Genomic DNA, 26,752 nt, shown 5'->3' with positions numbered 1-26,752 from the left:
GGGATTAATGATGAGGGCCATCTGTTTTGATTGTAAGACCAGGTGACTGCATCAAAAAATGTAAAGTTCAAACTATTGGTAGGATTACATTGGCCAGTGCTTTTGCTGAGGCTTGGCAGGGAGAACCCTGCCACCGCATCGGGCTGCCGAGCGGTCAACCCAGGACTCCCACTGGTAGTCCAGGAAACTAAATAGTTTAAAGTACTTATTATTTTATCAAGCTGGAGCTGAATGCTCGCTATAGTTTTTGCAACCAAGAAACACTGCTGAGCCAAAAGTTCTGTAAGGGTGGGCTCATTTAAGGATTGGTTGGGGGCCATAGTTTTAAATAAGCCTTTGTTCTCAACTCGGGGGCCAATGCCCTCAACCGTCGGAAGATGGCGACAACAGCAGCCAGACAAAAGGGAGCAGGAGCTTTCAAACTGAGAGGCCTAGCTAAAACCAAGTCCTCAATCTTGGGTTGCTTCAAAGAAAGTTGAGGAACCAGGTCAGTGAGAGATCTGCTCCTTTTTCTTGTCTTCATTATGTTAAGTAGAACAATAGAGGGGGAGCTGTGTAATATAGCATAGAGTCTAGTCACTGAAACAAGTCCTAAATCCAGAGGAAAAGGAATCGGGAGTTGAGAAGAAATGAGTCCTGATGCAAACAATGGCAGAGCTCCTCACATGTATATACCAAGGATCCTGCCCTCCCGACAGAGCAGGGAACATGAGTAAATAAAAATGATAAAATAATAAAAATAGTGGATAAAAATAGAATAAATCAGATAAGAGAAATCACATCAAAGCTAGGCATTGCTAGACTTCCAGCTAAAGGAGTAAGATCTTTCGAACAACAACAAAGAAGCAGCAGCAAGGCCCTCCTATAGCTGAGGCCCAGCTCGGGCTTTTTAAAAATACAGCTAAACCATAGCTGAAATATAACTAGATTAGTGATCACACTGCAAAAATTTCAAAAATGTAAAGGGTTTAAAAATAAAAATAAAAATTTGAAGACTAAGATATGATAGAAAAATAGCCTTAAAAGCAGTTAACAATTAGAATAGGTTAATTTAATCTTAGTTAAGCAGAGAGCATACTTGCCTGCTGCTCCCATCTCTTCCCCCATCCAGGAAGTAATACACATAAACACAGTAGGAAAACCGGATTATTTATATATGGGGAGAAATTATTTCCGTAGTCATGTGGTTCTTGCTAAAGGAGCGGCTGTTTTACTGTTTATTTTATATTTGCCAATAAGACATGAATTGAGGAGAAGGTGCCTGGAAGATATATTGTGATAGAAGTATTGTACAACTAATTACACCAATGTAATAAGGACTAGATTTAAAATGTGATTCTTTATCCATTTCTGAAATGTGTTATGTTCTAAAATGAGAAGATGGGACAATGTGTTTATGGTTTAGATTTAATAATATGTTTAAGAACATTAATTTTATATTGAAATCATATACAAGTAGTCCACCACTTCCAACCATAATTGGAACTGTCTATTTGCTAAGCAATGTAGTTGTTAAATATGCTTTGCCCAATTTTATGATCATTTTGCTGCAATCATTAAATGAATCACATGCGCATTAAACAAATCCAGTCTGAATGTATGTGCAAGGATTGATCATAACTCACTTTTTTCAGCAGTTCCCAATTTCAAATGGTTGTTAAATGAATGGTCTTATGTCAAAGACTACCTGCAAATCTAGTTTTTCTTAGTTTTTCTTTTTCTCTTTATATTTAGTGATTATTTTAATCACTGTAATAGTAATAGCACTCAGACTTATATACAGCTTTACAGTGCTCTACAGCCCTCTCTAAATGGTTTAGAGAGTCAGCCTATTGCCCCCAACAATCTGGGTCCTCACTTTACCCACCTCAGAAGGATGGAAGGCTGAGTCAAACTTGAGCCTGATGAGATTTGAACTGCCAAATTGCGGCAGCCGGCAGAAATAGCCTGCAGTACTGCACTCTGACCACTGCACCACAATGGCTCATGGTAATGGTTTCTGACTGGCCCTAATCTAAGTTTGAACAATTTACTATGCCAAACTCCAAATGATTTAGAATTTTGTGTGAAAGCAGTGATGGAAAATTGAATGCAAGAAGTAATTATCTAATATAAATTGATATTCTCAGGCAAGCTTCCTTTCAAATAAGGCTATCAGATTACAACTTTCATTTTGAGTATATTAAACTGCTGCATTTGTGCATGATTCTTTTCTATCTGCAAAAATGCTCTGATTTACAAGAATGGCTTAAAAACTTTTCTTAGATAGAAGATCAATTGCAAATAGAGCCACATATAGCGCAGAGAGGTTTGAGGAAGAATCAGGGGGTATAGATCCGGTAACAGTGCATCCACTTCGTTGAATAGATATTCCACTTATTTCTTCAATTAATGCTCCAGTTATATCCCATTCCTCTTCAGGTAACTGCTGGATTTCCACAGTGAAATTCTGTTTTTCATTCCAAAAATATTTGTCTAGGATCCCTCCAACCTTTGGAAACAAAAGATAAATAAAATAGAATTTGCAGTACTTGATCAGTAACATACACGTTGAAAATCAATTGAGGCCAATATAAAATGCAGTGTGTATATGGCATTCTATTAGAATAAATTTCAAATTTGAATGCTGTAACCTTGTAATTGCCTCAGTCTTATTGGAAGTGATGCAATTCTGCTTTGAGGATCCTGAAAGCATTCTAAGCATGAACTACCGGTGTGGTAACAGTAAAATGATCTATTTCAATCTCAAAATGTTTGGATTTGAAACAGTTTGCATAGCAAAAAATTGTTTCAGTTGTACCCATTGGTTTAGCAATCCTGTAAGGTTACACCAGCACTGGAAACAAATTACTTAGGACTGGTCCTTGTACCTACAACAGTGCAACATTGCCACAGTCATATGATCAGAGATCAGGTGCTTGACACTTAGCATGTATTTAACAACATTTGCAATGCTCTAGAGACATGGGATCATTATTTGCCATTCTCCCTGCTGGCTTCCAAGAAGGTAAGTCAATGGGAGAAGCTGGATTCACATAACAACTGTAGTGATTTACTTAACATTCATGGCAAAAGTGGTGATAAAATCAGTCATAAAATTGGGTCACACAATTGACCATAATATTGAGTGTGACTCACTTGGTAACTGCCCTACTTAATAACAGAAACTGTGGTATCAATTGTGGCCATAAGGTGAGGACTATCTCTTCTGTATGCCTCAATGTTTTATTAGCATACAAATACAATAGAAACCCAAAGTTCATTTTGCATTGCTGTTAAAAGTCTACAATAAACAAGCAGAAGCCTTGTACATATAGCCTCTTAGTTCAGTTAGAGCAGGGGGGGTCAAATGCAGTTCGTGGGCCGGATGCATCACACACAGGCCATGCCCACCCTGCCTCCCCAAAGGCAAAAAAAGTCACAGTACGTCATGTGACATCACATGACGCAATTGAGTTTCTCATCTGTGAGCTAGAGGAAACTCACGTGTAATATCTTAATGCCTCAGAGAAGAATGAATGTTCACAAAAGCAAAATTATTTTTACTTTAAGTTCTCTTACCAGGTTCAGTTGCTGGGATACAATCTTTTTTTCCACAGATTCTATCAGGAGCATTATCTGGAATTCTGTCAGTTCTGGATTTTATAGAAAAAAATAATGAGAAAATAGGTCTGTTCTAGAAAATGTTACATCAAAAATAACTGCCCAACATTTCTGTAGCAGTAATTCTTTATTCTCAATTGGAACAGATGATTTAGATCAGTTTGAATGAATAACCCCTTACATTATCTATAGTTAATTCTAAGCTGGAATGTGCTACCGGTATAAATAAATGAAACTGGATTAACCATACTAAATCACATAGCTGTTCTGATTCCTTGCAATTTACCTTTCAGTGGTCAGTTACATCAGTATCATATTAAGTCAGGCTCCTATGTTTCTATCTTTCTACTGTATGTGAATTCAGCCATTGTGAATTCACAAAGTGAAAAATCATTTAATAAATTTTGATCAAGTGATTAACCAAGTTTATTGGCCCTTAAACATGGTTTATTTTAATAGCAGTGTTCATACAGTATGTAAAGTCATTATGAATTAGCATTATGGGTGGATTCCACCCATGTCTAAAGTTGCATTCCCTTGTATCTTCTGAATTTTTTGTTGTTCAGTTTAATCTTAGATACAACTGTAACATTTATTTATAATAAAGATTACTCATTAAGAAAACTTTTGGGGACAAGTCTTCAGGTTTCTTTATGCTATGTATGACAATGTCTGCCCATCCAGTTATGGGCCTATGGAAATGTACAGATAGTCTTTGTTTAGTAATTGCCTCATTTAGCAACTATTTGCAGTTACAATGGTGAAAAAAAGTAACTTTTTGACTAATCCACGCATTCACAATATTTGCAGGCGTATAAAGCAAAGGGAAGGTGAGGTAAGATTATAAGCATGACAGAGGTTTCACTGGTAACTGCCTCACTTAATTAGTGAATTGACAGTCCCGATTAGGGTCACTAAAAAATGACCCTCTTCTGGCTTCAATAGACTTCAGCAGATTTTGGCATACCTATGCATTTCCAGATGAAGATGTTCAATCTGTTTGGGACATAACACTCTGATTATGTGTAGGGTTTATTTAAAGCAGGATCAATGATATTGGAAATCTCTCTCCCCTGCCCTCATTCCTGCCCACACCCTTGTATGGTGGTCCTGCTCTGATTGGGTCATGGTGCAATTGTTTTCTAAGGTCTTTCTTCTGTTTTGGTTGAAAATTATAGTATTAGCTTGTTCAGCCTCCATGCAAAGTTGGTTAAGGTACAAGTCCAGGAAGTGGTAGCCAAACAGCTAATTGATTATCTGATCAGTTAATAAGTCTTGTTTATAGTCACTCGAACAACATATAGATATTTGTACAAAAACACCTTACAATTTTTTATTTAATTATATTTTGCATTTCTTAACCACCTCTCTTCCTGAGAGAGAGAGAGAGAGAGAGAGAGAGAGAGAGAGAGAGAGAGAGAGAGAGAGAGAGAGGGAGAATTTTGTAAAGATGTGTTTGTCTTCCAATTTTACTTGCTCTTAGGCTGAAAGTTAGTGAATTATTAATGACCATTGTAATTTGAAAGAGACTATTTTTACCATCAAGAGCCTGAAGAAAATAGAGGGTAGCCTCGGCAAGTTCAGTGACAATGGCTCCTTTGACATCTTGCAAGTTGTCCATCAGATCCTTAAACTCTGATTCGTCCATATTTAGTCTGAATTGTTCAGGATCTTCAAGAACCTGTTCCAGCTAGAATTCAAGTTGGAGAAATAGGCAGGAAAATAATATTTTACAGATGGACTTGGTGGTACATATGTATATGGATGGGTTACTGTAATGTGAGAATTGAATCTGAATTCAGTTCATTGGGAATTTAAATGAAATTTTTAAACATAAATCTTAAGAACCACAGGGGAAAATGCTTTTTTAAATTTGTGACAGAGGAAACGTAAGACATTTTTTTCAAAATCTTTTCTAGCATTGGGCAAAAAGGATATTGTGATTTTTGGTAACTGATAGGCTGGCAGTCCCCCAGTGTAACTTCCTCCTTCCTGTCTGCCAGATCTTCTTGAGCTTCCCCCAAATGCTCTTTTGAGAGAAACAGTAATACCCGAGAGTTGGAAAACCTGGCAGTTGTTTAGGTCTTAGAACCCAATAATCCCAAAAATTAAGTAAAATTTTTTTTTGCAAGGATAAATGGCAGCCCTTTAAGGTAACCAGACTAGAAAAGTCATGCATGCTAATGCTACTTATTATAAAGTTATGGTAACAGAAATAATATAATTCATGACTTTGGTTTTCTAATGTGGTCTAGTTTATCTTGAAGAATTGACATTAATCTTGCAAAAATATCAGTGTGCTCCCCCTCCTTCTCTTTTATCTTTGTGGACACTCAAAACTCTTGTCTGAGATGCTTACTCAGGTTACAATTGTGTGCTAGGCTCAGATGTCTTTGACCTAATAGTTGTCTTGGTTGTCTTGGCTCTTCTTCCTGTCCCTCAGGATTATTTTTTCTGCCCATCATAGAGCCTTTGGAAAAAAATCATCTTGTGAGCCAATTCTGCACTAGGAGGCTTTGGTTATGTCTTAGTCACCTTCAAATTGCATTACTGCAAATGATTCCACATGGGGGTGCCCTTGAAGGCCAACTAGAAATACAATTGGTCATGAATGCAATGCCACACAAGTTCTGGGTGTCCCGTGATTCATCCAACTTACACCATTGTTGCATGAGCTTCAGTAACTATTAATTATTCCTGGGTACAATTTAAGGTGCTGGTTATTACTTTTGAATGCCAGCATGGCTCAGGACCAGGCTACATGCAGGACTATTTGTCCCCAGGGGTTATTTGTCCATTCCGAAAGGAGATAGGCTGGGGAGTCCCCTCCCTTAAATACTGTCATCTCATGGGATCTTGGAGGCATGTCTTCTCTAGTCACCATACTCTTTGGAATAGTCTCAACTTCCAGTGGCACTTCCATCAAAGACAGATCCGAGTCTGCAATTGTTCACGGCTTCGCTTTGTGCTCTACCCATTGGAGGGTCCCGAATGGGACTGGAGCTACCCTATGGGGTGGTGAAAAGGGGGGAGACTGCCTGTCAGGTCAAGGGGAGCCGCATCTCCCCTCCCTAGCTAGGAACATTCCCTCTGAAGATGGACTGTAGCAGTAGCCTCAAAATGGCTATTATGAAGATGGAAGGCTAACTGGGAACTAAGGTTGTGCTGGAACGGTGAAGTAGTGAATGGTATGTGGACCAGATGAAATATCTGGACATTAAAAGGTAACTCCGGAATAGAAGAAAAGAGTTCTTGTTAAGGATTGTAGAAGAGGCGATTTGAAAGAGAGAGGAAATATTGAAAACATAAGAAATTGGACTTTGGAAAATATTTAAATGGATATGAAATAATTTAGAGAAAAACGTTCAACTATAACAGATTAAGAAATTGAATTGGATACTTATACAGAATTTGGCACTAATTAGGTATTGATTAAATGCTGAAATTGACTATTTCAAAAAGAAAATAACAGCAAATAATTGGGAATTAGTGAAGTTATTAAAAGCTTAAAAAAGCAGAAAACTAAAAGGTGGAAAGTGGAAACTGAATTAAGAGCACCACCTAATGATAAAGAAAACTTTTTACTGGCTTTATGAAAAGTGTTTGGTCTACTTAAGATCTAAATGTGAAAAGAAATACAAAGGGAATGCATCATGGTAAATGTAGTTAAGGTATCCTGGGAAATGTAGTCCATGTCATGTGGCCACATCTGTAATCCTAACTGGTCACTGAATTGACCCTTGGTGGGTTGGGGGAGGTTTCTGCACTCTTGCCTGGAACCCAGCAACATGCTGCTGCCTCACCCCCTTGCTCCTTCATTTTGGGAATGAAAGATTACCATCCTTTTACACCAGAAAGTCAGCTATGCAAAGAGTTGGACATTGACATGAATCTCGACATAACCATGCGTTATTGAGAATGCCTGATGAACCAATAAAAAGACTTCGTATGAATGCTTTGTGGAGTTACCTATCTGCCTTTATACATTGTCAGTAATTATAGAGGACAGAATAATGGTTTTGTTTTCATTCTTGTTTTTACTGATTGATGTAAGCTTCCTGGGATCATTATACAAGACATATAAACCCTGTAAGTAAGTAAATAAACAAATAAATTTGGTAATGGCAGCAGAAAAATTTTATATCTCAAATATTAAAACGTAATTGCTGATTGGGAGACAAATAGGGAAGCATAATAAGAGAGTTCACCTATTGACTTCTTCAGTGAGAAAACTTTGAAGAAGTCAGCAATTATATAACAATAGAATCTTGTGTAGGTCATATACAGCTGCCACAATTATGTAGATCTATGAGAAGCAAAATAAATGAACCACAATATTAACAACAGAAACTTCTTTACCTGGAGCTCTAGTTTTTCCAAAAGGTCAGATTTCTTCATTAAAACCACAAAACTAGTTAGAAATTTGCCACGCAGGTTTGAAGACATTAAAGAAAATGGTACATATTCTTTCTCAACTTCCTTTCGAAGGTTTTTCTTATTGCCTTTCCAAACAGAGACGAAAGTGTCAAAATCTGTGTTTTCTGTTATTTTCCTGGCTAATATGAGAAGAAAAAAATGTGGATAAAACAGGAGGAAAAGGGAGAATTAGTATATTCGTTACCTTAAGTTGTATATGAAAAAAGGCAGGATAAAAAAGTTAAAAAATAAAAATTTGGATATTATTTTATTTTAACTGAGCCCAGTAATAAATATTGCCAGCGTATAATATCATTGCAGAGTCTTTTAAGTTCTATATGTTTTACAATTTGGTCTCTGAATGAATCATGTTGAATGTTATTATTTTTAGTATTTTATTATTAATTGTGAGAGAGCAGGCTTTCCAGAAAATTGTTAGCATCTATGATGCTTTCTTCCCTTTTCTTTAAACCCCCACCCCAGCATCAGGATGGCAAGGTTGATTATAAAGGCTTTGAATGAAACAGCTTGAAGGTATGTCTGAGAGAGAGAAAAAAAGAAAGAAGGAGGCATATGTTTGCGTGCAGAAATAAAGCAGCTTAAAAAGGAATGTTTTCCTCTAGTAGTACTCACAAAGGGTAGTAATTGGAATAGCAGTAATAGAGCAGCAGTAATTGTGCAGAAGAGTAGTGAAAAAGAGTATGTGAAAATGCAAGTGGTTGTGTTTTGTCTAGGAACCTGTGTTGTTAGATCTTTTGTGTCTTGATCCCATAAGGCCCATAGTAGACAAAACAGATAGGCATTAGCTATTGTTAGAAGACTCATCCCCTGCTTCAAATGAAATTACAGACTTTCAATCAAGCTCCATAAAAGACACATATTGGGGGACAAGATTTTGGGAATGGGACAACTTGCCACAACCAATTTGCTGTGGCAAATTCAGTGCGGCCAACTCACCACAGCCAACTTGCCACTGCCAATTCACCACAGCCAACTTGCCACTGCCAACTCATCACAGCCAACTTGCAGTGGGTGAACTCACCATGGCCAATTCACTGCAAGACAACTCATTGCAGAACATTTTTAACAATTCTATTTAATTATTTAAAATAAATATTATTTTAATTTTTGCCATTCACTTTTAATTCTGTTCCTCTTTTTCATCCTTTATTTAATGATTCTATTCCACCATTTCTTTGATATTAGTGTAACTCTTTTCCTGCAGCGAGTTGTCCTTGGTGAGATGGCCGTGGTGAGCTGTCCTCTAGCAAGTTGGCCAGGGCGAGTTGGCTGTGGCAGGTTGGTCATGATGGGCTGGCTGTGGCGAATTGTCATAGACCCGTTCTTTTCTGGTTCTAATAAGGGGGAAAATGCAAAATACTTTATTTTAATTACACTGGTATACTATGGAAGCATCTTTTCCCCCGGTAAACATCATAAGCATATTTCTGACTTCATGTTTGGTATTAAGACAGAGAGCCAATGAAAAGAAATTTTGAGGGAATAAAGAACTAGAGTTGGGAAAAAAAATCCCAAGGCTCTTAATTCTTCTGGTGCTTGCATTTGTAACTGGGTCCTTTTGAAATATTAATATTGACTGTCCCCATTCTTGCACATGAGCACTGACCAAAATATGTCATGTTTTCTGCTATGAAGTTGAATTTCCAGGAAATTGATAACTCCTACCATAGTATTAGATTATATCATTTTCTTTTAAAAAAATTATACATTTTTAAAAATCCCATTATCTGTTTTCCATAAAATTCAATATAAATGAAGAAATCAATGTACCCTTTCCATAGCTCAGCCTCACGGCCATATCTTTAAAAAAATCTAAAAAGAAAAGAATTTTTTTTTATTAGTAATCAATAGAAACATTTTGTATTAGCTAGCAAGATTTTAAATGGTTATTAGTATTCATAATACTTCCCTAGGTAACTCGTATAAATAGCTGCTAAAGTTTTAAGGCATCTATTGCAGGCTTTTTCACTTTGAACTTAGCAAACTCTTTAGATTTACCATGGTTGCTTAACTAGGCTTGATTGACTTGCTAAACATACTCACGTAATAGCAAAGAGAACTCTGAAATGAAGTATGTATATAAAAGACTAATGAAAGGGAAAGACCAAAAAGATTTTACCTGCACTTGCAGACGCAATTTGTATTTCTGAAATGCAAAAGAATTACATGAATAAAATGAGGAAATAGAATGAGATAACAATATCAATCTCAGACCTGTCAGTTTAGTTTAACTTCCCATCCAGTACAATAAATTTTTTGAAAAAAATCTGTACTTTCTTATCTACTTTTTTTCTTACATACTTCTGTGTTGTGGCCCTGATTCCCGAGCCTATGCTGTCAGAGGAAGAAGACCTGGAAGATGAGGGGGAGGAACTGGGAATGCCTTCCTCCCCAGGACCTTCCTCCCTGTAATGCCTCAGGTTCCATCAGACAACCGAAAGGAACAGCCTGAGATTAATCAGGAGGAAGGCATGTCGGAGCAGCCCCTGACAGGGAGTGAAGAGGAAGACTATTGGCTTGACCCCAAGCAGCATCGTAGGGAGAAACATGAGCAGCAACGTAGGAGGCGTGGGAGGGTCAGAGAGTGAGCTGAGTCATTGAGCCACACCCCACAGGGAATAAAAGTGGGTGTGTTTTCTCCTTAAACTTTGTACGGGACAAAGTTTAACCTTACTTCAGATTTTCTTCGTGAATGATTATTTTGTGGACTACCTTGTGATTTTTATGAAGTAAAAGAATCATTTATCTCTGTGAGTAAAACTTTATTTGCTGCCAGTTCGGACTTGACAGGCAGGACGTGGTGGAATGGCAAGAATATTATCAGTTCCAAAGAATTAACTCTGCGAAGTCCAAGCCAGCTTGCCTGCCTGTGTTTGTGTGTGTGTGTACTCTTTCATCTTTTGGGAAAGAGGAAAGGCGAGACAGAACACTTCTGCATATAAAGAACACTTCTTGTCATCCCATATTTTAGATTTAGAGCAATGATGTGCCAAACACAACTTTTCAAAAAGTTCATATATTATCTTATAAATTTACAATATTTCATTCACTTATCTTAAAGCCAGGGACCTGGAATAAGTCTTTCTCAAATTAAGCCAAATATATGTGTCCCAGGATAATGTTTCAGGATCCAATCTGAGTCATAGGGGCCAGAGTTTTGCCTTACGAGCTTTTTAACTCATGCTGGAGCCCATCCTCAGGTATTTTTCTGTATGCTTTGGGATGTTCCATGTGTGGTATTTATATGTTGCCTGTTATGTGTAGCTTTTTAGATGTAGATTGGGGAGTTGATGGCTGGCTATTAAGTTGTTGGCTCTTGTTTCCTTGTGTTGTCAAGAAACTCCTTGACTTGATAATTCCAACTCCTAAGTTCTGGATAAACTGGGGGTAAATCAGCACTTCTGTTGATTGATGAGGGGCCCTGTGTCCTAGGCTTCAATCACTTCTCTGGCTATTATGGTCATTCAACAATCTTAGTAGCTGCAAAATTGAATGTCTGTCGGTGATTATTGTAATGTGAGGCAACAATGAGTTTGGGTCTCCTAATCTTGCTTGCTTGTATTCTTGCAATTTGGTGATTAGCTTCTTCCCCATCTGTCCTACATAGTCACGGGTAATCCATGCAAGGGAGATTATGTTGGAAATGTCTCCCATCTCCAAGCAATCTTTACAGTGCATAATTTCATATATTTTTCCACATATTTCTTAGAGGTCAATGAGTCAGGCTAAGTCTTAGTAAAGGCAAGATTAGGCTTTTTTATGATTTAAAAACCACACACATATAATATGCCTAATTTAAGTTTGATATACCAAGTTTCCTTTTCTCTCCCAATGAGAATTTGTGCTCCTGTAGTTATAGCTGGGCATGGATTTATAACAGCCTACTTTTTTCTTATGAAAGTGAACAGATAGTATTATTTTAAACCTCTGACTTATTTTGAATGTTATCAGTGCTTAATTGATAAATTCTTGTTTTAATGTTTAATGTTCAAGTCCTCCCTCAACCATGTAAGTTCATTTGATGATGTTCAGCCAGCCAGCCATTTCTGTAGTCTTGCCTATTACAGAGGACTGCTGCTATGACAATAATCTTGGAAGAGGCGTGCTTTGGGCTTCAGGATTCTTCATCGAGATCAGTGGTGTCAAACTTGTGGTGTCATACTGTTGTTACATGATGCATTGCAACTTCCCCCCCTTTGCTAAAACTGGGGTGGGCATGGGCAGCACATGATGCATCCAGCCTTCGGGCCACGGGTTTGGCACCCCTGATCTAGATAGTGATGTCTATTTTAGAAGCAGTAACAGAACAAAGAATTCAGGTATATCATGATATATTTATTAAAATAGTAAAATAAAATGGCTGAAGTACACTTACCAAAAGTTCCTGTTTTGTCAGTTGAGTAATAACAAATACCTAAAGTAAAAATTAGGAAAACTCAATTGTTTATATTATGCTAGCTAACAATATGGTATACAAATTTTTGGAAGAAGAACATCAGTAATTTTTAAATTTTCAAAGAAATCTAACACTAAAAAAAAAAGAAACACCTTAATTCTACATCCAAATCTCCCTCCCATTTTTTGAAAAGAGGGGTGAATTATCACCAGGATCCTGTTATTGCCTCCAAATCCTGCTATGCAGTCTCACTGTAGCCTGGTGAGAATAGCTCCTAGCAGGGATGAAAAACAATGCTAAGATGGTATATATGTAAAAAATATATACTTCCAAAGTATGAAAATCAAAGCAAACAGGATTAAGAGTTGGTACTTTCTAATGATTTTCTGACTTGGTCTAATTTTGCTCTGACTGATGAAGTTGCTTGGATAGCAATGAAATGTCTCAGATTAACAAAGTTTGGTCCAGTTGCCATGATTCAACCTTCAGACCCTTTGGCCTGGATGAATGAGTTTTCATTGACATAAAGGAGTGGATGGTTTAATAATCGGAAGCAAGAAAGTAAGAAGAAATGTATACTAGTGGAACTCAATTTTTTTTATAAAATAAATAGCTTCCAAATCTTTTGTATTTGGTTCTTTTGTAGAGGTTCCACCAGTATACAAGGAACAAAAAGGGAAAGGCCAGTGCGTAACGGAGTTTAATGTGTGGCTAAAGGAGTGGTGTAAAAAGGAGGGCTTTGGTTTTATTAGTCATGATGTCTGCAGCTGGTCCAATGAAAAACTGTACAAAAGAGATGATTTGCATCCATCAAAGAAAGAGACTGGGTTACTTGGCATTAAATTCATAGATTTCCTGGATAAAAATTTAAACTGAACAGCAGGGACAGAGATGGATGGGGCGTTGGTTTTTACCTGATACGCTTCTTCTCGTAGAGCTGCGTAGAGCATCCAGAGTGGGAGGTGCTCCAGTCTCGGCTCTCACAGGCTGAGGTTGAATTGAGGAACGCTCCTCCCCATCACATGGTCCCTCGTAGCGTTCCCCAGTTTTGCGAAGACGAGAAGGAAAGGCCTTATTCTCATCCTAACTAACAGCTAATCCATTGGCCGAAACAAGATTCCCCACCAGACGGACTAAGGGGTGGGGCTGGATGCTCTACGCAGCTCTACAAGAAGAAGCGTATCAGGTAAGAACCAATGCCCCTTCTCCATAGAGCTGCTACGAGCATCCAGAGTGGGACATACCAAAGCTTGGCGAGTCCTATGGGAGGGATCCTGTCTGGTTCGGAATCTCCTCTGGAACCTCAAGGACCCGTTGAAGGACCCGCCTGCCAAAAGAGGCCTCAGCCGAGGCGAACACATCGATTTTGTAATGCCTGATAAAAGGGGATGGGGATGCCCAGGTGGCAGCCCGGCAGATATCAGTTATTGAAGCTTGCGTGGCCCATGCGGCCGAGGTAGCCATGCTCCTGGTGGAGTGCACAGTTATGCTGGGGGGAACAGGTAGAGCCTGTGCCTGGTATGCCTTAGAAATGGCGGCCCTAATCCAACGGCCAACAGTGGCAGGTGACACTTTGTGACCGAGCGACTTGGGTTGGAAGGACAGAAATAATGCCTCTGACTTCCGGAAGGGCTGGGTGCGTCTGATGTAGATCCTTAGGGCGCGCCACACATCAAGAGTGTGCCACTGTCTCTCCCTCTCCCGAGAAGGTCTGGGGCAGAAGTTCAGGAGGATGAGCTCCTGAGCTCTGTGAAAAGCTGAGTTAATCTTGGGTAGGAAGGTGGGGTCAGGTTGGAGAACGACCCTATCCGAATGGAACACACAAAGATCCTTTCTGATGGAGAGGGCTGCTATCTCCGAAATCCGGTGAGCAGATGTGATAGCCACAAGAAAAACAGTTTTTAGTGTCAGGAACTGCAGGGAGGCCTCCCTGATGGGTTCGAAGGGAGGCTTGGTAAGGGAAACAAGAACCCTATTGAGATCCCAGGTGGGATAGCGGTGGACAGTTGGGGGGCGCAGATTGGAAGCTCCCTTAAGGAAGGCCCGGATATGGGGGCGATGAGAGAGGGAACCCCCACTACCGGTGGGAATAACGGTTGCCAGGGCCGCGACCTGCTGTCTTAGGGTGTTAGGGGATAGACCCTTGTTGAGGCCCTCTTGAAGAAAATCCAGGACCTGTGCAATGGAGGGAGAGAGGGGATTGATCTGGAGTTTGTGAGACCAATTACGAAAGGCAACCCACGTGGCGTTGTATATTCATGTGGTCGAGGGCCGTCTGGCTGCCAGGATAGTGTCTATGACCTGGTTGGAAAACTTCTCTCTCCTTAAGTGGTCCCGCTCAACCTCCAGACGGCTAATTGGAGCCATTGGGGTTTCGGATGTGCAAGTGGGCCCTGGGACAGAGAAATCTTGTCGGGTGGGATCCTTCGGGGGGGGCCACTGAGAGGTTGCGGAGGTCCGCAAACCACGGGCGTCTGGACCAATAAGGGGCCACCAGAAGAATTTCCGCTTGCTCCAGGATCAGTTTGTGGATGATCCTGGGGATAAGGGTTGGGGGGGGGAGGCATAAAGAAGCCCTGGGGCCAAGGGCAATGCAGGGCGTTGTGGTTCTCTGCCCCGTGAGAGGGGTACCTGGAGAAGAACCTTGGTAGCTGGGCGTTGAGGAGGGATGCAAAAAGGTCCACCTTGGGAAGGCCGAAGATTGAGGCTGCCTCCCTGAATAGGGATGGGTGGAGACACCATTCTGCTTGGTCTAGGGTGGCTCTGCTGAGCCAATCTGCTTGCATGTTTAGAGCCCCCGAGATATAGTCTGCTTCCGCCCATCGGCAAAGGCGTTCGGCCTCTCTCATGAGCCGTATCAATTGGGTGCCCCCTTGCCTGTTGATATGGGCTTTTGCCGTGACGTTGTCTGTAAGGACCAGGATGTGGCGCCCGCGTACCTGAGGTAGGAAACTGCGAAGTGCCAGGTAAACAGCGTGGAGCTCCAACCAATTTATGCTGCAGAGTCGTTCTGTGGTCGACCATCTGCCCTGGGACGAGAGAGAGTGGACGTGAGTGCCCCATCCGAAGAGGCTCGCGTCTGTGGTGAGGGTCAGCCGGTTGGGCTCTTTGAAGTAGTGGCCCTTGTTGATGGCCGGTCTGGTCCACCAAAGGAGGGATGTGAGGACTCTTGGAGGGACTCTGACCAGGAGCCTTGAGTTGCTCCTTCCTGATCGCTGATGCGGAAGCAGGAACCATTGAAGGGATCTGGTGTGAAACGGGCCCAAGGAATAACAGAGATACATGAAACCAACTTGCCTAACAATTTTGACAAGTCTAACAGAGACACCTTTTTTGCACGCCTAATGAGCTTGATAGATTGTTGAATGCTAAGGAGCCTTTCTGGGGACAGGAAGACCAGCTCCTGGATAGTGTCAATCACCGCCCCCAGATGGGTTAGCTGGGTAGAAGGGGAAAGGTGACTTTTTTTCCAATTTATCAGAAACCCATGGTCCTGAAGGGCAGCAAGGGTGAGTTTGGTGTCTCTCTCTGCCTGATCTTTTGAGGAGGACTGGATGAGGATGTCATCCAGGTAGCAGTGGAGATAGACCGGGAGGGATCTAAGGTGGGCAGCCAGGGCTGCCAAGACCTTGGTGAAGGCCCTGGGAGCGGAAGACAGACCAAAGGGAAGCACGACATACTGGAAGTGTTGTTTATTGTAGGAGAAGCGTAGAAACTTGTAGTGAGAGGGTCGAATTGCGATGTGCAAATACGCCTCTGAGAGGTCAATTGAAGTGAGCCAGTCCCCTCGTCTGGTTCCCAGGAGTATTGATTGTAACGTGTGCATTTTGAATTTGCGGGGGGCTAGAAAGCGATTCAGCCTTTTTAAGTCTAAGATAGCCCTCCAACCCCCTGAATGTTTGGGCACTACAAACAGATGGGAATAGAAACCTCGTCCTCGTTGAGCGACGGGGACGGGTTGAATAGCTTTTATATCGAGGAGGTGACTGATGTTGACGTCCATGAGGTCCTGCTTGGCAGGGTCTTTGGAGAGGGAGGAGGACATGAAGAAATCAGGAGGGGGGGACTGGAACTCAAGGGCAAGGCCAAAACAGACCGTGTCCCTGACCCATGCATCAGTAGTAGAGGCCTCCCATCGGTTGGCGAAGTACCTGAGACGGCCACCGATGGGGAGAGAGAGGGTTGAGTTATCTGGAGCACCGGAAGGGCCTGCTCCCAGATCCCCAGAAGGGCCTTTTATAGGAGCCACCCCTTCTGGACCTCTCGGCTGATTCGGCCCGATCTTGTGATGGGGGTGGCCTGTAAGAGGGAGATCTCTGGTATCTGGGGGGAAAGGAGGTCTGGAAGGAGGAATGAAAGGATCCTCGTCGAAAGGAGGGGGGGGCTCTGGAGTCGGACCTCTGAAAAAGAGAGGGGAAGTATTTGCACTTGTTATGGCTCTCAACCAGCAAGGGATCAAGGACCGGACTGAATAATTTACCTCCCGAAATGGGAGCAGATGCCAATTTCACTTTGTTTTTAATGTCCACTTGCCAGTGACGGAGCCAGAGCAAGCAGCGAGCTGTGACCTGTGAGGATATGGCTCTGGTGGAGAATTTCACAGCCTGATAAGTGGCGTCGGCTGAGAACTCAGCCGCGGCCGTGAGCTTTGCGATGTCCTGATGCACCCTGAGATTGGACATGGGGACATGTTGCTTTAGCTGGCGGAGCCATCTGATTGAGGATCTGGTGAAGAAAGATGTGGCCGTGGCCGATCTAATGGCCCAGGCGTCGGATTGGTGGGCCCAGCGCAAGGCCAGCTCGGCTCACTTGTCCTCTGGTTTCAGGGCCTCTAAGGCATTGCTAGGGGTCGAGGAAGAAGCCAAACCCACAATGGGTTCGTCAACAGAGGGGGGGTCTAGCAGGAGAGAGAAGTCAGGGTCAAGGTTGAAAAAGTGTTTGTCCTGACTGGAGGGGGCTGGAGGTGCCCCTGTAGAGGCCAGTTGTTGGGAAACCAGATCAGAAAAAGATAGGTGGGACCGGAATGACTTCGGTCTCTACCACTGGCTGACTAAAGATGGAGTCGTGCCCCCCCCGAGGCTGCAGGCTCAGGGGGGGGGGTTGGGAGATCAGGCCTGAAATATTTTTGGCCTTGAAAAGGATGGACCTAAACAGGTCTGGTTTAAACAACCCCACAAAGGTGGGCTGGTCCGGGGTGAGGCCTTCATCCTCTGACATCTCCCCCTCCATTGGGTCTGCCCCCAAGAGGGGTTTGCTATAGATCATGGACCCCAAATCAAGGTCCTCCTCTTCCCCGAAATGGGTCGGGTCCCCTTGATCGTGTTCCTGCTCCTCCTCCTCTACCCCATGAGAGAGAGGCAGTTCCCTCTGGGAGAGTACCTGACCATGTGAAGCATCCGACCTGGAGAGCGATCTGACAGATGGAGCCTGGATTTCAGAGGCCGCAGGCCGAGGGGCCAGACCGGCCATCTGCTGGAGACCTTGCGCGATTCCCTGGTGGATGGCAAACTCCATCCAGGATCTCATTTTCTCAGGGATTTCGCCATGGAATCTTCCTGTGGTTCCTCCTGGCGCAAGCTGGCAGCAGTGGGGGTGAAAGTAGCTTCAGGAGCTTGTCTAGGCACCGAGGCCAAAGAATGAGCAGGCAAGGCAGGAGGAGGGGGCTGGGTGGAGGTTGAGGGTGTGGCAGGAGAAAGGACCAGAGGCACGGAGCTTGACTTTCTAGACCGCCTGTCTATTTCCCTCTCTAATGCCTTGTGGCGTATGAGGGCATCCTTCTGTGAGGCTTTGGAGGTCTCCTGTGCCTGTTTGCGCAGGTAATTTGTTTTGGATTTGGCCTTCAGAGAAGGGCCACGTGAAGAATTGTCATCTGCCATCTAGAAAGAAGCTGGAAAAAAATTATTTAAGTTAGTATGAGATGGTTGGCTCGTCTGAGTGCGACCTACACCAAGGCCGGGTATCACAACAGTTGTTTCACGCCTCCCTTTTAGTGTAAAAAATTATTTATTTATTTATTTAAATATTCCATTGAATCAATCATTTAATCATTAATCATTCTCCTTATTTCGCTTTCCTTCTTTTTTTTTTTTTTTTTTGAAAACGGACTGAATTGGAATATATAAAGAAGCTGGGCCTATTGCCCGTTCAGTTTCATTGCTACTCTTATCAGAGCGGTTTAAGTTGCTCCGAAGGGAGCAGCAGTTGTACGGTGCAGGTGGAGACCAATTAGCCGAAAGAACGCCAGGCCTGTGGTCTGATGGCCTACAGCAGCTGTCCCCCAGACGAAGACTGGAGGGGGGGGGTTGGAAGTGCTGCTACTTCGCCAGCTGAGAATGGCTGCGGAGCCAACGGACCTTGTGGAGGCTCGGGAACCCTCAAAAAAAACCTTGAGGGAACGAGCTACAGCTTTAAGCAATCCCCGGGGATCTGCCTAGTGAGAAATTTGGTGGCCGTGAGTTGCGAGAGGGGCTATCAGCGGCGGTCACTCTCCCAGTGTTGAAGAGGCCTATAAGGGCCCAAAAATGGGAGGAACAGGGGGTAGATGTATCTCCTGGTTACGGGTGTTCAGTGGGGGGGAAACAACCGATCGAGGCAGGAACGAAATGGTGCTCAGCGATAGAGCAAACAAAGTGGTAGGCGAGGGGGGTGGGGGGGCACCAGCAACGCAAAGCGCTGGAATTCTGCCCAAAAGGAAAGATTAAAAACTCCCCCCCACCCCCAGGATGGGGGAAATTCCCGTAGGGAGCTATAGACCCCAAGGCAACTGCGCAGAAATAATCAAATCAAAGGTCCAACCTGGTGTTGAAATCCTACAGAGAAAACCTGAATCAGCCAAGAGCTCAAGAAAACACAGCCTGACTGTCACGAGGCTGAGCTAAAACTGGGGAACGCTATGAGGGACCACGTGATGGGGAGGAGCGTTCCTCAATTCAAGCTCAGCCTGTGAGAGCCGAGACTGGAGCACCTCCCACTCTGGATGCTCGTAGCAGCTCTATGGAGAAACAGAACATTTCTGTCCCCATCAATCTAAAATTAATAATGATACGAATGCATACAAAATAGATGTTTGTGCAGGTAAGATTATCAATCTTCCTGTCAACCAAAACCAAGCTTTTAATAGTGAGTGCCATACCATGTGTATTAATCAAACAGGTGGCAAGAAAGTAGGGGCAGACAGGCACAACACAAGTTATGCAGACAGTAAACAAAGTGTCAGACATAAAGATCTCAAGTGCCTATATACAAATGCAAAAAGTCTGGGGAACAAACAGGGTGAACTCGAACTATGAATATATGAAGGTAGATATGATATAGTTGGAATAACAGAAACTTGGTGGGATGAAACCCATGATTGGAACATACTGGTAGAAGGGTACAAACTATTTAAAAAAACCAGACCCCATAAAAGAGGAGATGGAGTTGCACTGTATGTAAAGGACCACTATATTGCTACAGAAATGCATGAAACCAAAGATGAAAACCTCCTAGAATGCATATGAGTCAATATAAAAGAAAAAAAGAATGACATGGTCATAGGTACATATTATAGGCCAGCAAATCAAGCAGAAAAAATAGATGTCCTTTTTGCCAAGCAACTAACAAACATATGCAGGAAACACACAACGATAGTTATGGGAGACGTCAATTATCCTGATATCAATTGGAAAACTAATTCTGCACCAAGTGAGAAATCAAATAAGTCCCTAACCAACCTAGCTGACAACTTTGTTGTCCAAAAGGTAGACGGTGAAACTAGAGGGACAGCCATACTGGACTTAATTCTTACAAACAGAGAGGAAGTGATAGAAGGAGTTGAAACTGCAGGAACCTTGGGTGAAATGCAGCCTGGGTGAGAGTGACCATGTCATACTAGAATTCAACATAACACAAACACAAGCAATAGAACATAATGCACCAGAGTCTTCGATTTTAAAAGAGCTGATTTTAATAAATTCAGAGAGAACTTGGGAAAAATTCCATGATGAAAATCCTAAAGGGGAAAACAACCCAAGAATCTTGGGAAACTCTGAAAAGTATGATCATAGAAGCCCTGATCAGCACAATACCTCTGAGAAAGAATAACAAGAAATCCAAGAAAAAACCAGCATGGCTGCACAAAGATCTCTCTGGCAAATTGAAAGAAAAAAAGGACAAGTACAAAAAATGGAAAGAAGGACATATAACTAAGGCCAGAATCTGCAGAGACGAAGTCAGGATAGCAAAGGCTCAGAACGAACAAAGACTTGCTACAAAAGTCAAAGATAATAAAAAAAGTTTCTTCCAACATATAAATAACAAGAAAAAAATCAAGGAAACAGTCGGTCGACTAAAGAGAGAAGACGGAAAGGAAGTAAAAGGCAACAGAGAAAAAGCAGAACTACGTAACTCATTCTTTGCATCAGTCTTCACGCAAAAACAAACTATAGCTCAACCCACCCAAAACATAACTGTAAAAGACAGACCAGAAATAAATTAAAATAAGCAAAATAATTGTAAGAGAACACCTCTCTGATCTTGATGAACACAAATCACCAGGGCCTGATGGATTACATCCTAGAGTTTTAAAGGAGCTGGCAGAGGTCATCTCAGAAGCACTGCACCATATCTTTAAAAAACTCTGGAGCACTGGGGAACTCCTAAAGGACTGGAAAAGAGCTGATATGGTTCCCATCTTCAAAAAAGGAAAAAAAAAACAGACCCAGGAAACTATAGACCAGTCAGCCTAACATCAATACCTGGGAAAAGACTGGAAAAGATAATAAAAAAACAGATCTGCCAGTGGTGGGTTTCTACCGCTTCTGTCCACTTCTGTAGAACCGGTAGCTCTGAAGAGCAGCAGACATAGAACCGGTTCTATGTCTGCTGATGTTTTTGCCTACCTGCCCACCCAGGCTCTTACCTGACCTTTATTTCCTGAGTTTTCAACTTCAGCTGCCGTATGAGGCACAGCTATAGTTGAAAAAGCAGGAAAAAAGTACTTTTTCAAAGGCTGCTTCTTGGCATGCAGTGCTGCTCAGCTGTCCAGGTACCAGGCTGATGATGATTTACAGACGCACACACAGCATGCAGGAAATGCACATAGTAAATCACCAAATCTTGTAAATCACCAAACCAATAGTTAACCCCGTCGGATCCCACCCCTGAGATCTGCCAACATCTAGAAACAAGTAAAGTAATAACTAGCAGTCAGCACGGATTTGTTAAGAACAGATCATGCCAAACCAATCTTATTTCATTCTTCAACATGGTAACTAAATTAGTAGACCAGCAAAATACTGTGGACATAATATATTTAGATTTCAGCAAGGCATGCGACAAAGTAGACCACAACCTACGTCTTAGTAAGCTAGAAAAAAGTGGAATAGATAGCACCACCACTAGATGGACTCACAACTGGCTGACAAACCATACTCAGTGAGTAGTCCTTAATGGGTCTAAGTCTACATGGAGGGAAGTAAGCAGTGGGGTGCCACAAGGTTCCGTCTTAGGCCCAGTATTCTTCAATATCTTCATTAATGACTTAGATGAGGGAAAAGAAGGGGAACTTACCAAATTTGCAGATGATACTAAGCTGGCAGGATTAGCGGACACCCAAGAAGATAGGCTCAAGATCCAGATGGATCTTGACAGACTAGAACACTGGGCCGTATCTAACAAAATGAAATTCAATGTAGAGAAAAGTAAAGCCCTACGCTTAGGCAAGAAAAACCAAAAGTACACATATAGACTGGGTGAAACCAGGCTCAATAGCAGTAACTGTGAGAGGGATCTTGGAGTCTTAGTGGACAACCAGCTAAATATGAGCCAGCAGTGTGCAGCAGCAGCCAAAAAAGCTAATGCAATCCTAAGTTGTATTAACAGAGGGATACAATCAAGATCAAGGGAGGTACTAATACCACTCTATAAAGCCTTAGTAAGACCACACCTAGAGTACTGCATCCAGTTTTGGTCACCACATTATAAAAAAGATGTTGAGACTCTAGAAAAAGTACAAAGAAGAGCAACCAGGATGACTAGGGGACTGGAGCCTAAAACATATGAAGAACAGTTATAGGAACTGGACTTGACTAGTCTAGTAAAAAGAAGGACCAGAGAAATCAGGAAAACATTGAATGGTGTTGTGGGAAAGGATAGAAAAAATACTAGGACAGTAACATAAAATACTGCAAGAAATGACAAGTTTCACAACAATTACAATGAAGACTGGGAAGAAACCCGTTCCAGCAAGAGCAACAGCTATACCATCCCCATCTACACAAAGATCTATTGAAGGAATGTTCACAACAGACAAAACAACCTCTGTGACAAACATGCAGGCTACAACAATAAAGCTACAGGAAAATATGACTAGAAACCATGGAGAAATGAAGATTGAAAGGGAGGAAGTGAAAAGAGAAGTCAGAAATGATATTCAGAAGCTGGATGAGAAGGTGGGGCTGATCCAAGAGGTTTTACAAAAAAACGACCAGACTGCAAATGATTGAGAAGAGAGCAGAAAAAACAGAACAGAAGTTGGAATCGGTGGACCAGAAAATGAAAGAACAGAATAAGGAAGTGGAAAACTCTTTGATCCAGCTGGAAATGGAGAGAGCCTCATTCTACCTGCAATTTCTGAATATGGAAGAGGCGAAGGAAGAAGACTTAACAGCAATAATGGCTGAAATAATCGCAGAAGTTCTCCAAAGAGATAAGAGCAAAATAACTAATGAATTGTTCAAAGTTTACCAAGTTTACATGAACTATGCCAGAAGATTTAAATTGCCAAAGGAGGTCCACATCCGTTCTGCATGAAAAAAAGTGAGGGATATAATCTACAAAATCACCAGAGATGAGCCTATGTCCTATAGAGGAAAAGAAATTATTACGCTAAAGCAAATCCCGAAAAGAGTGCGTGAACAGTGGAAAGAATATCACTTCCTGGACTCTCAATTTAATAAAAATAACAGATTGTTTAGATGGATATAACACCTGAGGGAATGTTGGTGTCGTGGCAAGGGAAGAAGATTTAAGATAAATACCTTGGAAAAGGCGCAAGACTTCCACACCCAACTGGTAGGAACAGAAGAAGCAGGTAGCAGCAGAGAAGAATTGGAATCGAGCAGCCAAGAAGACCAACAATTAGAAACGAAAGAAAAAGAGCAGGAAGGTGAGGTAGAGAAAAGAGAAGAAAGACCACAAGAAGAGAACAGAGTAAGAACAAGGGCACAAACAGAGGCAAAAAACAACAGGAACTAAGTAGTAACAACAAAGAAGGAAAATGGAAAATAATTTGAAAATATTGTCAGTAAATGTAAATGGACTCAATTTTCCATCTAAATGAAATCAAACCTTAAAGAAATTGGTAAAACAAAAAATGGATATAGTGTGCCTCCAGGAGGTACACATTAGAGCTCAGGATAAGAAATATCTACAATATAAAAGACTAGGAAAATTCTATGCAGCATTAGCAGAAGAAAAAAAGAGAGTAGTAGTAATATATGTTAGAGAAGGAATCAAGGCAAAAGTATTATATACAGATTCAGTGGGGAGAACATTAATGATAAAAGTTGTATGGGAACTGAGGAAACTTTTATTTATTGCAGTATATGTTCCTAACAAACAACAACAAAATTTCTATTAACATTTTTTAGAATTAGGCAAAGAAGATATTTGTATGATAGGAGATTTCAACGCAGTCTCAGACATAAAAAAGGACTACCAAGCACCGGTTAAAAAAAAGAAAAAAAAGAACACCCTTCCAAAAACATTTTTTTAATATGGCAGAAGAACAAAATTTAATTGATATTTGGAGAACATATAACCTAAAAGAAAAGCAGTTCACCTTTTATTCTATTCCCCACAAATCATGGCCGAGAATTGATATGGCGTGGATAAGTAAAACTCTAATGAAAGATATAGTGCAAGTAGAAATAGCACCAAATGTGTGGGCAGACCATAACCCTCTAATAGTAACAGGGAAAGGCCAATCAAAACAAAGAGGAAGATGGACGTTGAACCCACAAATTCTGAGAGATAAAGAATATTTAGCTAAATTTAAAAAATAATTTTGTTTTTTGAATTAAATATAAAAGAACATACTTCTTTACAGAATCTGTGGGACACAACGAAAGCCTACCTAAGAGGAATAACAATAGCATATAATGCCAGAAAGAGAAAAGAAAGAGAAAAAGAAAGTAATGAGTTACAGAATGATATTAGAAAATTGGAAAGACAAGCACAATTAATACCAGAGAATGAGCAAATTATAAGCAAATGTAACTTAGCCAAACATAAACTGAACATATTGGAACAGGAAAGAAATTTAAGAGCATTGAAATTAGTAAAGCAAAATTATTTTGAAAATGCAAATAAGCCAGGAAGGTGGCTTGCATATAGGTTAAGAAAGGAAAAAGAAAAGAGATGGATTCAGCAATTACAAGATAAGGAGGGAAAGATACAAAACAATATGGAAAATAAATAGTACTGGAATATTTTAGTGAACTCTATAAACAAGAAGATATGAATAAAGACAGAATTAAACAGTACTTAGAGGAAGAAAATATTCCAATACTAACAGAAGAAAGGGAAAGATTAAATGAAGAGAACACTAAGGGGGAACTAAAAGAGGCAATTAGTAAACAAAAAAATAATAAACCCCCCTGTAAGTATGCAGTGGAATAGATGGATTATCTGTAGAACTGTATATAAAAATTTAGGTGAAATATTTGACCCAATTCTTTTAGAAATTTATAATGAGGCACTTACAGAGGCAAAGCTACCACTGTCGTGGAGAGAATACATTAAACTGATACTGAAGGGGAGTGCAGATACCACTCAGATAAAAAATTATAGACCAATTTCTTTATTGAACGCTGACTACAAAATATTTATGAATATAATGGCTGAGAGATTTAAAAAAATACTGAGTAGATACATATATACAGATCAAAATGGTTTCCTTCCAATAAGACAACTTAAAAACAATACAAGGATGGTATGAGATATCCTGGAGTACTATGAGGCACATCCAGAAAAACAGGCTGTACTACTTTTTCTGGATGCTCAAAAAGCCTTCGATAAAGTAAATTGGCAATTCGTGAGACAGCAAGTAAGGGAGATGAAATTTGGGGACAAATTTGAAAAAATGTTAAAGTCAATATATTCAATCCAAAAAGCACAGATAATAATTAATGGAGAAACGACAAATTTATTTGAGATAGGAAAGGGAGTCAGGCAGGGATGTCCACTTTCACCTCTGCTGTTATCTGTTATCTGTATTAGAAAAAAGAAATGCTTTGGATTAGGAAATAGGATGGTGGAAGTGTGGAATCAGGAAAAGATTTTAGAATAATAGTTGATTACATTGCTGACTTGTGTTCATTTTGCAATATGGCTGGCTGCAAAAAGGCAAATGAAATTTTGGTTTGTACCAATAGAAGTTACTTTTTATCATGGAAGTAATACTTTGATTTTATTTATTTTGGTCAAACATTATTTTAAGTATTGTGTTCAGTCAAAGTCACTTCCTTTCCAGACATATCCAGATAGAATAAATAAGTTCAGAGAAGGAAAGTAATGATAAGAGGATTAAAGAAATAGATTCTGGAAAAAATAATCAAGCAATGAATCAGCGAACACCTAGAAACAAACAAAGTAATAACCAAAAGCCAACATGGGTTTGTTAAAAACAGATTATACCAGACTAATCTGATTGCATTCTTTGACAAAGTGACAAAATTAATTGACCAGAGGAATGCTGTCGATATAATTTACTTGGACCTCAGTAAGGCATTTGATAAAGTAGACCATAACCTACTACTAGGTAAAGTAGAAAAAATGTGGATTAGACAGCATCATCACCAGATGGATTTGTAACTGGCTGACCAACCACACTCAACGTGTAGTCCTCAATGGAATTGCATCTACATGGAAGTAAGTATGCAGTGGAGTACCCCAAGGCTCTGTTTTAGGCCCAGTACTCTTTAACATCTTTATCAATGACTTGGACAAGGGGATAGATGGGGAAATCATCAAATTTGCAAATGATACCAAGCTAGTAGAAATAGCCAACACTCCATAGGATAGGCTTAAGATACAGAACGATCTTGACAGATTGGAATGTTGGGTGTTATCTAACGAAATGAAATTCAATGGTGAAAAAGTAAGGTTCTATATTTAGGCAAGAAAAATCAAATGCACAGATACAATATATGTGGTACCTTGCTCAACAGTAGTAAATGTGAGAGGGATCTCGGAGTCCTAGTGGACAACCATTTAAATATGAGCCAGCAGTGTGCAGCAGCTGCCAAAAAAGCCAATAGAATCCTAAGCTGCATA

At 40.9% G+C, this 26,752-nt stretch overlaps 1 protein-coding gene across 1 annotated transcript in view; it reads right to left on the bottom strand.

Annotated features, from left to right (window-relative positions):
• Positions 1–1,187: 1,187 nt before the first annotated feature.
• The window catches only part of GSDMA (gasdermin A), a 38,138-nt gene continuing 12,573 nt past the window's right edge, over positions 1,188–26,752 (bottom strand). The window contains exons 5-9 of the mRNA XM_087917517.1: positions 12,416–12,454; positions 7,963–8,144; positions 5,143–5,293; positions 3,562–3,635; positions 1,188–2,491 (exon numbers count right to left, since the gene is read on the bottom strand). Coding sequence (XP_087773643.1) covers positions 2,249–2,491; positions 3,562–3,635; positions 5,143–5,293; positions 7,963–8,144; positions 12,416–12,454 — 689 coding nt within the window. The 3' untranslated portion in view covers positions 1,188–2,248. The remainder of the gene's footprint in view (positions 2,492–3,561; positions 3,636–5,142; positions 5,294–7,962; positions 8,145–12,415; positions 12,455–26,752) is intronic.

This window comes from Pseudonaja textilis, chromosome Z (assembly GCF_049901715.1).
Source record: "Pseudonaja textilis isolate UNSWEBS1 chromosome Z, rPseTex1.2, whole genome shotgun sequence".
Lineage (NCBI taxonomy): Eukaryota > Metazoa > Chordata > Lepidosauria > Squamata > Elapidae > Pseudonaja > Pseudonaja textilis.
This window is presented reverse-complemented; position numbering and strand designations above follow the sequence as displayed.